General features: G+C 42.3%; 1 protein-coding gene across 1 annotated transcript in view; it reads right to left on the reverse strand.

Annotated features, from left to right (window-relative positions):
- Positions 1 to 9,432, reverse strand: part of LOC109511418 (microtubule-associated serine/threonine-protein kinase 1-like) — a 19,053-nt gene extending 9,621 nt beyond the window's left edge. Inside the window, exons 1-10 of the mRNA XM_019862504.1 lie at positions 8,878 to 9,432; positions 8,694 to 8,795; positions 5,958 to 6,090; positions 4,016 to 4,083; positions 3,650 to 3,726; positions 3,041 to 3,249; positions 2,331 to 2,469; positions 1,010 to 1,142; positions 426 to 591; positions 83 to 184 (exon numbers count right to left, since the gene is read on the reverse strand). Coding sequence (XP_019718063.1) covers positions 83 to 184; positions 426 to 591; positions 1,010 to 1,142; positions 2,331 to 2,469; positions 3,041 to 3,249; positions 3,650 to 3,726; positions 4,016 to 4,083; positions 5,958 to 6,090; positions 8,694 to 8,795; positions 8,878 to 9,075 — 1,327 coding nt within the window. The 5' untranslated portion in view covers positions 9,076 to 9,432. The remainder of the gene's footprint in view (positions 1 to 82; positions 185 to 425; positions 592 to 1,009; positions 1,143 to 2,330; positions 2,470 to 3,040; positions 3,250 to 3,649; positions 3,727 to 4,015; positions 4,084 to 5,957; positions 6,091 to 8,693; positions 8,796 to 8,877) is intronic.
- Positions 9,433 to 12,321: the final 2,889 nt, after the last annotated feature.

Raw genomic sequence — 12,321 nt, forward strand, 5'->3', positions numbered from 1 at the left:
ACACACACACACACACACGGCGTGAGGAAATGTGCCCTTGGAAAATGGCTACAGGTGGAAGAGCTGGCGCAAGAGTCAGCACCTGTGCCCAGCCTGACGAGAGGGTTGGTCTGCAGAAGGGCCGAGATGAGGGCTTGGGCCTCCTCAGGTAAGGCATCATCACCATCGGGCCAAACCATATTATCTGACAAGATACGTATGTGCACAGCAGATAATCTGAATAAAATACAAATATAAAAGTAAAAAGGGCCATCTGTCAAACACCTCTAGGGGGTTTCGGTGGAAATACATTGGCTTTTTAAAAAAAAATTTTTTTCTTAATTGTACTGAATCCCTGCTAATCGGGGGCGACAAATTGAGTGGAAAATTGATTGGAAATCACTAAAATAACTTGGACTGAGCTGATGGGGATAGTATCTTCTCACCAGTGATGACCTGTCCAAATAGCTCCTCAGGAGTGTCTCCAAAGAAAGGCACACAGCCCACAAGGAACTCATAGAGGATGATGCCCATCGCCCACCAATCCACCGGCTTGCCATAGCCCTGACGGAGAATCACCTCTGGGGCGATGTACTCAGGGGTCCCGCACACCTGAGGGGCGAAGAAGGTGGTAAAAAAAGATGGAGCAAAGAAAAAAAAATCGATGGATAGTCTGAGTACAAAATCTAGCTTGGTAAATTCCTATGCGGAAGGCAAATAGTTGCCAGGGGGACTCATGCATCACCCTGACTGATTACGACTACAATCATTTAAAAAGAGTATAAACAATAGCTATAATGGGATTGCCACAAAGATGGAAAGCATCATGCTTCGCTGGTTCAGGAAGCATCATTTTTGTGAAGATGAATGACTTTGCAGGAAAACTCGGCAGGGTGGGATGCACGACTGTAAAAGATGGAATGATTCCTTGATTGCCATTTGCCCCTGCATCAATCCAACATCCTGATTTTTTTTTACTCATGATTTCATCTCATTGTCCCGCTCGTGAAGGAGACCCGGAGAAAAGTACCTGCTTATCAAGGAACTCTCTTGCGTCTTTCTCAATGTGTCCTTCGTACAGATTGGTGGTGAGGCTCATCAGGCCCATTTTGGACAAGCCAAAGTCTGTCAACTTGATGTGGCCCATGGAGGTGATTAACAGACTACAATAGGAGAGACAATAGCATGTGTCAAAAGACAGCCATACAATGCAGTGACTCGTATCTCCGTAAATATAGCTTTTGACCAGTGCTACTGCCCAATATGAATAATTATTGCAACCAACAAAAATTATAGAAATAAGCACCATTGTCATGGATTGCTAGTGTGCACGAATAACAAACTACTTTTAAATGCTGACAAATATAGTAGCGAAACCATAGAAGATTTTTCATTTTAGTTCATATTCTTCTGACATTTGATGCAGCAGGTGGATTGTGGCTGAACCAAATTGGATTGTTTGGCCTTGGCAGAGGTCTGCGTGTGATTGAGTGCCATTTCAAGTATCCAATTTGCTGCTTTTTTTTTTTCTTTGGTTCGGCCACTGATGTCTTTTTAGCCGTTGAATAATACAATGTAGATGCTTGAACCCATCGTTCTATTTTTGTCAGTAAAGTTTTCTGGTAACCTTCATTTGGATTAAACCTCTCAAGTGGCCTGACTGCAAGACGACGACATTCCCATTGTCATTAAGTCACAACCCTACTGAACAGAAGCACTTTAATTTGGCAAAAATAAATCATAAAAAAAATATATTGTCCCTAAATATATATGTACAAAGTTCCTCTCAGAGCACTATATGTGTAAAACAATCAATGCATATAAAATAACAGACAAAATTTCAAATCAATCACTTTTCACACTTCACGTTCAAGGTGAAATGATTAATCGAAAAATCGACAACAAATCGATTATCAAATTAATCCACAATTATTTTTGATAATCGAGGAATCATTTTGATACCTAATTTAAAATAGTCCAAATGCTTTGGCATTTCAGCTTCTCAACAGTAAATATTGTTGGATGTTCGTAGTCCTCCATGAAAGACGACTGATTGTATTTGTGTTTAATCAAAATAAAACATTTGCTTCTGATCCGTTCTGGAGTGCTCAACCCAGCAGCAGCGGCAACCTAACCGCATACTCCTGGCAGTTAACTATGTTAGTGCCATTTTGACGTTATTGTAGAACCTGTTGTGTGGCGAGAGACAGGGCCTGGCTGAGAGACCAAAACCGATCTCGAGAACTACAACGCTACTTTGTTTCTGTCGAGGGTATCGCCTTGTGTGTTTGGTTTTTGTTTCACGACCACATTTTCCACATAGCTGACATGAAAGATCATTGAGGACTGACTTGTCTGGCTTCAGGTCTCTGTGAACGATGCCGTAGTTGTGCAAGTACTCCAGGGCCAGAACGGTCTCAGCAAAGTACATCCTTGCGAGCTCCAAAGGAAGAGCCCCAATGTTCTTCAGCAAGGTGGCGCAGTCACCGCCTGCACACATACACAGTCACAGCATTGTTGATAAATTTGACATGGAAAACACCCAAGGAGTAAATGGAAATGTTTCAGTGTGCAGTACAGATGTCAAGAATCTGATGAAGACTTGTTGCTGTCGAATGACGCTGAAATGAGGCTAATAGTTAGTGGTTCGGGAACAAACACATAGTCATTAAAACCTCAGTAGCTGAGGGCACTTATTTCAAAAGAAGATGGGTGTTTTGTCCTGATGTAACGTCCGCTATTTCCTGATTGGTTCATTTCGCTGTCAGTTTGCTCAGGTTTGCCCCGCCTCAGAAATGCGCTTGAGTTGACTGTGACCAGACTCAATCGTTGGCAAAGCAATGTGTCTGGATTTCCAGACTAGCCATAAATATCCAAACGAGCATGGCGGGGATGTGAAAACTCCACATAGGAAGGCCGCAGCCCAGAGTCGCACTTGGAACCTCAGAACTGTGAGGTGGATGTGCTAACAACTCTTCCACCATGCCATCAGTTTAGTGTAATTACAGTTGAAAACGGAAGTAGCATGCAGGAAAACAAAATGGCCATCTATTGACCTTACCCTCGACGTACTCCAGCACCATGCACAAGTGCCTGCGCGTCTCAAAGGAACAAAACATGGAAACAACGAAGGGGTTCTCTGCAAAGGTGAGAATGTCCCTCTCCACAAAGGCCTGCTGTATTTGGTTCCTCAAGATCAGATTCTGCTTGTTGATCTTCTTCATGGCAAAGCGCTGCCGGGTCTCCCTGTGGCGCACCAGATACACGGCCCTGGACAGACAGTGAGATTGACAACAGACAACTAAGAAACAAACATATAACCGTGTGTCTTTAAACCAAGGACCAGATTTCAAATCCTACTTTAGAAATGAGAATTGCTGTCACTTCAACAGTCAATAAATTAAAAACATGCGCCAAGGTTCAAGAGTCATTCTCAATACGCAGCACTTAATTTCTATATATATTCTATATATATATGCCAAGTATCCATTTTCAATTGATTCATTGTACAGCATTCCTAGGAAATCACAATGTCCAATCAGGGCTGTGCTATTTTGAGGAGGCCACAGGCGACTCAGGTTGTCATTGTGGGCTGCCTGTGGGCACCGTGTTGCTAATCCAGCCCCAATGTGAACTGTTAATATTCGTCGAATCTAGTCGAGTGCTTTACCCGTAAGCGCCGTTGCTGATGAGTTTGATGCTCTGAAAGTCTTCCTCACTTGGTGGTTTGATGACTCTCCCCTTACCCTGGCAACGGAGACGAAAACATTTTGCACTTGACCCTTTCAGGCACAGCGGTTACTGCAGTGACAGCTTATCATGTCATCCGGTTACGGGTTATCATTATTGGTACATGAAAGGGTTAAAAATGAGAATCAATATTGCTTTTACAATTTGATCACGATCGGAATTGCGATTGGTCAGCCTTGGTGGAGGAGTGTGTTGATGTGCTAGATTATACACGGTGAAGGACGTGTGGACAAGCGCATTTTGTAAGCTTTGATTGTGCGTTACTGTATTTCATTTCTTCGGCTACCTCGGTTGAGTCATCCGTCTCTGGCGTGTGCGGACCTTCGCTGTCGTAGCTGTCAAGACTCACGATATCTGGGGGGGGGGGGGCAAACACGATAGTGAACAAGACGAAAACAGAAGGAAAATGCTTTGTTTTAGCTAAAGCGGCGGGCGTCTCACGTCACAATGTGGATGTCTACGGGCAAAATGTGATTCCGTTTCAGAGCAATGTAGCCAAATGTGTCACATGAAGAAAACAGTATAAAGAAGACCGCTCCTATTAATTTCCTTCAGCGCTGCCTCCCACTCGTCCCGTTCTTTGCCAGCAGAAATGTACCGTGCGTGACAGTCGCTGGAGAACACTGATTATTATTTGAATGCTTCGTTTAAAGCACACAAAAACACACGAAGGATGCCAAAGAGCATTTGACGGAACAGAGGACCATCAATTGTGTCCATTTGGGTTTGATGTGGCGCACGCAGCCTTCAATCGCGTGCCAAGAAAAAGAAAGTGGGAGAAGCGATGTGGTTGAAATAGCGCGCCCACATGCGAAGCGGCAACAATCGTCTTATCTTGAGCAGAATTCATCAGAAAGAAGCCAAATATTTCTCATGGATTTACAAAGGAGTCATTCCAGGCTATTTAGCCCATCGTTTTAATGAACAGCCTGCCTTGGTTCAGACCCGAGCCCATCTGACAGGTGTTAATTAAAGGTTTGGAGGCGGTGATGGTGGCGCTGGAGTCGCGATGAATAATTAGAGAGGCTGATGCTGCCACACGTCTACCCGGCACAACGCCTGCAGCAGCAGTAGTTTTCATTCCAGATGTCACATATTGTCTCATCTAGAATGTCAAAAAATGTCTCATTAATATGGCATAAGACTAAAGCTTTGGTGCACATGTAATAGAATATATAATGGAATATAAATATATAAAATGGAACGCAGTTGTCATAGCTTTCCACGGGATGCTGCAGTGTATCAGAGGGAACTTTGTCATGTTTTGGAAATTTGCTACAAAATTGAAGTTACAAGTAACTGTTTTGATATGTTCCCCTGGTTCAGTGAATATTTATCTCCAATGGCGTGACAGATGGAATGGGGCAAAGTAGCAAGCATAGCTTTGTCATGTACATCCATTTAGAAGTTGTTTTTTTTTTGCATAACACCAATACTATATGCATGTGAGTTGTGGGGAATATTCTTCTCCACCGGGGGTCGCCATCCTCGCGGTCTGCAGTAGAGTGTGAGTGACTGAATGCGTGTGACTAAAAGATGAGGCCTGGCCTGTTGAGTGACGTGGGACGAACAGAATCAAGAGTTGAAAGTTGGCGGGCTGCTAACTGGTTCACCCTTAGCCATTCTGCACATTAAGTGACGCTGCATCATTAGGTCACGTATGAAAATGTAGTTGCATTTATTTGGGTACTTTTGTTCAATACTGCAATTGAAAGCGCACCGGCAGCTGTTTCCATCCTTTTTAAGGGTGGAGGGATTACACGAGGTTTTAACTATTGGTGGTGCGCTATATAAAATTAGCTAATGTTTTTTTTCTTTTACTGTGGTCATGACAGTTGTACTTTGCAATAGGCCCATTGCACTTTCGCTTATTTTATTAACTATATGATTTCAAGGTGTGAGGTGATGTCAAGGATTGTTTATCTAGGTGTCCAACCCTGGTCTTTGAGGGCCCCTATCCAGCATGGTTTGGATGCCTTCTTCCTCCAACCGACCTGATTCAAATGATCAGGATCAATGTCAGGTTTCTCTGAACTTGCTGATGAGTCGATCATTTAAATCAGGTGTGTTTAAGGAGATAGACATCTAAAACATGCTGAATAGGGGCCCTTGACACTTGTAAACTTGTCGTCTGTGAGTTCATATTTTAGGAGAAGCCAATGTCTGCAGGCAATAATTACAACAAAATCTTTTTGGTGGGAACAAAAACATTTTTCCCTCCCACTCACCTTCCAGGGGGTCCCTGGTGAGCCCGAGCTGGCTGATGATATATCGAGGGATGTCTGCCTTCATCAACTGGCCCTCCTTGGCGTGGTCCTCCGCAGCCTCCAACAGATGGTAGAACTCTTCCGGATTAAATTCCTGTTACGAGAGCACAAAGACCGACCAGCTTCAAAATGTGCCAGAACGGATGCGCAGAAATAAAAGCAGATTGGATTCATGGGTAAACTGTTAAAATTCTACCTTGCTATCTTGTGTGTGTGTGTGTGTGTGTGTGTGTGTGTGTGTGTGTGTGTGTGTGTGTGTGTGCGTGTGAGAGACCCAAAAATGTCTCCAAACACATTTATATAGGTGTGAAAGACAATTTACACATTCCCCAAGTGTTTATATCCCCTAAAAGATGGCAAAGGAAAATGACGGGGACTTTCTGAAAACATCATTCATGACTAAATACTAACAGACAGCAAAAATATAAGATATTCATATCTTCATACTGTACATCCACACTTTTTGTGTGGATGTACAGTACATACTGTTGTGATCCTTGAGTGCACATTTTTTGCCATTTACCGCAACGTAACCAGCAAGTCCAAAAGTGCAAGACGAATTACAGTCATAACATGCACAAAAAAACAATGAGACCGTGTTGTACAACAGCCAACTTTAAATTACTTTTCTAAACCTATCCCTTTTTCCTGTTTTGACCTGTGGGAATCACATAGTGATTTTGATTACAAGGCAGAGCCGGGGGGGCCTGCCGGGATCATTTCCTCCTGTGTTCTCACGTATCCGACACACCCCCACGTCCACCCCCTCTTGACCAAATAGAAAAGAAACAGCAGAAGAAGGATTACTCTCCTTCCCTGATGGCTCGCTTTCCTGAAGGATCATATTTTTGTAGCTAACAGCCTCCCGACTGGCTGACACTTCCAACACGGCAGACCTCAGCATTGACTTAAGTACGAAAAGAACATTTGATCAGTGTCTTATCCTTACTAACCTCAAGGACCGGGACCAAAAAAAAAAAAAAAAAATAAAACCTCATTCGCATCTTGTCTGACCTCATCCACCCCTTCTCAACGGTCGTCTTGGCAACGGAATGGTGAGCCAAAAGTCAGTGGAGCGTCATCAGTGACAAACATGCGAGGCCATACGTCAGTTAAGTGCTGCGTGTATTCAAAGTCATGACTTGCGACCTGCCTGCTTGGATGTACTGTGAAGAAATGAGCAGTGGGGGGGATAAACAGTGTTCAAGTTGTTTTGTAAAAACCATTTTGCAGCTCTAAAGCACAACAGCACGTATGCCCGGTAAATAACAGATTTTTTTTTGGAAACACAAATCCAATTAAGCAGTGAAAACAAATCAAGGTATCCTTTTTCTTTTTCCCTGATACCAAACAATCTTCGTAACTGTATTTTTACACTGATTTAGCTCTTGTTTGATATTGACATTTTACCATTAGGATAAAAATAATGCAGTCCACTGCGAATATAAATCGAAATTAAAAAATGTGATTTAACCCTTTCATGCACCTTGTTGTCCACTGTAGTAACCGCTGTCCCTGAAAGGGTTCATGATTAATTCAAACTCAATTTCAACTTAGGAAACAACACAAATGGAATTAATTGCTTTATTGGTATTGAAGCCAACATCAATTTTTTTTTCCACAAAATTAATTTATAATTAATTCTGACTTACTTTGGTGTACAGTTGTTGAACCCTTTCATGCACCCTGTAACGTGATAACATGATAAGTTGTCCACTGTAGTAACCGCTGTGCCTGAAAGCGTTACTTGGAATATTTGTCTCAATTGAGTTGTAGATACATTTATTAATTTCTCTAAATGCAGTTGTGGGCTGAATTTTCTTTGCTTCTGCTAGCTTTAAATAATCATGTATGCTAATGACAACATTATTTATAGTTTAGTATTAACCACAGCCATAAATGCAATTGTACTAAGAATTGCAATAAGGCTCTAACGCAGTGGTTCTTAACCTTTTTAGAGGTACCGAACCCAACCAGTTAATATGCACATTCACCGAACCCTTCAAGAGTGAAAAATAAATACATATATATTTTTTTACAAATAAAAAAACCCACATTTATTAAAAACAGAAAAAAGTACATTTCAATTTTTAAAAATTGTACGATGTACTATCACGACAGTTACACGTTGACTCCTAAGCGAACTAAATTTCCCACAGCACTGATTGGACAAGCAATGTCATGTGATCATCTGCAGCCAGTGATGGCCAAGCAGGCGTGTCATAACTAATTAACATGTTGAGTCGCGTGTGTCTTACCCTCCATGGCAGAGGCTCCGCCAAACCCCTGAAACCGACTCACCGAACCCCTGGGGTTCGATCGAACCCAGGTTAAGAACCACTGCTCTCATGTCTGCGGACCCTGAATTACAATGCGTTTGGCACCCCTGGGTTATATGTTTTGTATTAAAGAACATGTGCTTTTTACTTCAAGCGTGATTTTGAATTTTGAAGAAATGCTTTTGTTTTTGTGTTAAGGAGCACCTTTGTACACTCTCCAGGCGAGAAAGCCATGGAAGCATATTGATTAAGTTCAATCTATAAATACAACCGACTCTTCAAATAGCAACCTTGCGGTTACCTGCTGTGATACGCCGATTCTCATTACTTCAAGACTCTCCCGCTTCCAATTGATTATTGACTGAAGCGGTGTCTGCAACTTGAAAAAAAATAAAAAATAAAAGTCAGAAAGTCTCACCAAGCACTCCAGTAGCCTGGCTGGCCGAGATATGATGATAAAGAGCTTCTTGACCAACTCGATGACGAAGGTGAGCTCCGAACTCTCTGAGCGCTCGTACGCCTGAAGGCAAATGGAAATGAATGGAGAGTGAGCCAGTTTTGGCCATGTAAGCCAAAGAGAGACGGGAGGCTTTGTTACTGACGTCATGCAGGAGCTTCTCCAAGTTTTCCTGAAGTTCACAGAAGTAAACACTGGTAATGAGACCCTCTCGCGATTTGGTCAGGCAATCTCGAGACAGCTCGGCTATCTGGTGATGGATGAAGCTGAGGACGCCGTCAGCCAGAGGCAGAACGCTCTCTGGGGAGTAGTTGTGGATGAACTCTGCTAGCCTCTCCTCCATCTGAGCTGTGGCCTAGCGGAGGACAACACACTGATTATTCATCTATTGTCCTCAAATTAGTGGGATGATGAATCTCAAAAAGTAACTGTGACTAATCACTCGCCGCAAGAGTAGTTTTCACTGGAAACATTGAAAGCAGGTTGTTGACCAACCTTTCTGAACGTGAGGGTTACTTCTTGGTTAGTGATTCATACAAAGGGTTATAAATTTGACACGCACTTTTGAACAATCAATTTGCAAGCAATTGTTTGAAGGGTAACAATTATTGTAACATCAATGCGGATTTGTTTCCACCTCCGTGGCGTTTCCCATGATATGCTAGCATTAAGCTAGCAGGCTTTCGTTAGGCGACATGTTTTTGTTGAACAATTTGGTGTCCAGAAAATAAAATGGTAAATATAAAATCAGAATCAGAATCATCTTTATTGGCCAAGTATGTAGAACACACAAGGAATTTGTCTCCGGTAGTACAGGCTACACTAGTATCATCATAAAAGGTTGATTGCCTTTTGCTGCTGCTGTGGGTAGATTCAGCAATTATTTTAAGGTTTACAATTATGAACATCTATGTAACTCCCGTTAGCCCATCAATGTTTTGGATGCTGAATTGGTATTCAGCATGCAGACTTGTATGAGATGAAATTATATTGGTTGGTTGAACATTTTGGTGTTTAAATAAACAGTGTTTCATTCTCTTTTGTTTGATGCGTCGGTTTTACAGAAGACCTCCAGTGGGCGTGACAAGCAGCTTGCGGCAAGCATACTTTGGACTCTATTTTTGTGCCTAGCGTAAGTCTAGCGCGAGGTGTGGTCTAAATCTGCACGGAGGCGGTTTAGACCCAGTGTTGGTATGTCTGCAAGGGGATCGACCCCCCCCCCCCCCACCACCCATTTTGCAAGCGTTGTGGATGTGAACACAACCGACTTTATTTTGCATTAATAAAAGCAGCTCCTCTTTCTATGTGCAACTTGCAAGGGGCACACTGACAGTCCTTGACATGGTGGAAAAGGAAAGTCATTTGCTCAAGTCTCGCAGCAAGTCAAGGCGCACAAAGTACACTTAAAAGGAACTGCAAGCAGACCTCCATGGGCAGATGATGTAAAGCTGGGTAAGAAGATCACAGGTCTGTGAAGTGAGCATTTGGAGTCCATTTTCTTCCACCCCGATCTTTCCTACACCCCCCTTTCGCTCTGGCGCAACCAGTGGGCAATTAATTGACTTATCGATGATTCAAAGGACTGTGGTCATATTTTCTAAGTGAAATACGGTGACATCCACCACACATGTTCGCCGAACTCAAAACATCTGCCTGTGCCCCGATCAAAAGTAACCGAATCCCGTTAGACTAGCTGCACCAAAACTTAGATGTCATTCCAACAGGCATAAAGTTGAGATGAATTTCTGCCATCAAAATATCAGATGCACCAAGCGACTGTCAAAGGGCCCACCCTCCGCGCATGGAAATTTCCAGCATGGTGCAGACAGATGAACCATTGGCACTGCACTGGCACAAAAATCAAGACGTGTCAGTTTTTATGATGAAGCGCAGCTGTGCCATCTCCCAAAATAGAGCCTTTTGTCTTTAATTTGAAGGATTGTACGGCCAGAGTGAAAACTGGCACTAGGGAATACTTTACAAAATTAATTTTCATACATTTAAGTGATTTAAGTGGGAGAGGTAAACTATGAAAATATTTTAATAATATTGTATCTCTATGTTGCCTAATTTAACCTCTTGATTGATTATCATAAATGGAAATGAATGGCAAAATGGAGATGCTGTAAGCTGTGGTGCTGTTACGACCACGTTTCCTGGAAAGTCAACAAAAAAGCATGTGGTAAGATATGGTCGTGACGTCACAGAGCAAGTAAATCCAGAACGACAATGATGAAGATTATGTATGCTGGAGGACATTTCGACTTGAACTGGAGGAGGTGGTTCTTCTTTTTAACTTTTGGGCAACAGAACATAGGTCCCTGGTGATTGTCTCTCTCTTGTGGGTTACTTTTACAGAATGTAAGACTTTCTGTTTTTTAACTGACCAACTGAAATAAATGTGAATCTGAGGTTAATTGTAACCACAGGTGTACAGGTGGGAAAAGTTAGTTGCCCTCGTTGGATAAGAGTCAAGGCTCCAGGAATGCCCTTCACCCCTCTTTGACACGTGTACTTTATTTGTAAAAACGGAGTGAGTCAACTCACTGTTCACGTCACAGCTTGTAATGTTTGCTTTTCAAGCCATTTGTGCCTCTGTTCCCTCTGCAGATTTGATTTGTTTTCTTTTCTGCAACCCTCAGGACATCAACATGACACAGTGAATGTGTTTGTTCACAAACAGGAACTAAGGACTTGTTGGCTCCAGAATAGATTTGTGTTCATCGACAGTAAATGTGTGCCACTTTACTAATGCCCATCCGCAGTATATTAAATATGAATTGTTGTTTATTTATTGAAGTCACATGACAGATTTGCTATTTTTAATAGATTCACATTCACATCCATAAAACATTTTCCATCATTATATGACCTACAACCTGCCTGCTTATAACTGCCGTGTGGCTGTGTTCACAACTAACCAATCACAATCAAACTCATGTTAAATCTTTGGTTAGCGCTCAGCACACACCTGCCACCATTAAAAGTGCTTCTGAATTTCACCTATTCTCGTAAATGCTCCTAACATTTTTTTTCCCTTTTAGCGAGAGGCTAAAGCTTTTGTGCAAACAATGACTGCTATTTTCAATTGTTTATAATTTCCTTCACTTCCACATTGTCTAAGGCCCCAGAACCAGCTGAAGAATAATGTTGGGGTTTTTTTTTGTTTGTTTTTAGTTGGGCCTCAGACAACATGGAGGGAATGAAGAAATAGCAGTCACAATTAGCACAAAACATTGAGGCTTCTGCTAGAATAATGAAGGGAAAAGCCGCCTCGCATCCCCGGTTATAAGAAGCTGCGCACACATGCAACGATATCAGGTGCTTCTTTTTACTCACAAGGTATATAGGTCACAATGAAATGGAAAAGCTTTAGGTGGAATGATTTAACAGGTCTGAGTAGATTTTACACCGTATATGCACTGTATAGAGTACTGGTACTTGATTCACTACATTTATGCCATGGTGAATGTCAGTAAACGTGAGTGTGTTTTTATATGGAGCCAAGGCTTTGTCTTGTGTGTGTGTGTGTGTGTGTGTGTGTGTGTGTGTGTGTGTGTGTGTGCGTGCGTGTGTGTGTGTGTGCGCG

The sequence above is a fragment of the Hippocampus comes genome, unplaced genomic scaffold, assembly GCF_001891065.2.
Source record: "Hippocampus comes isolate QL1 unplaced genomic scaffold, H_comes_QL1_v1.1 scaffold7, whole genome shotgun sequence".
In the NCBI taxonomy this organism is placed as follows: Eukaryota; Metazoa; Chordata; class Actinopteri; order Syngnathiformes; family Syngnathidae; genus Hippocampus; species Hippocampus comes.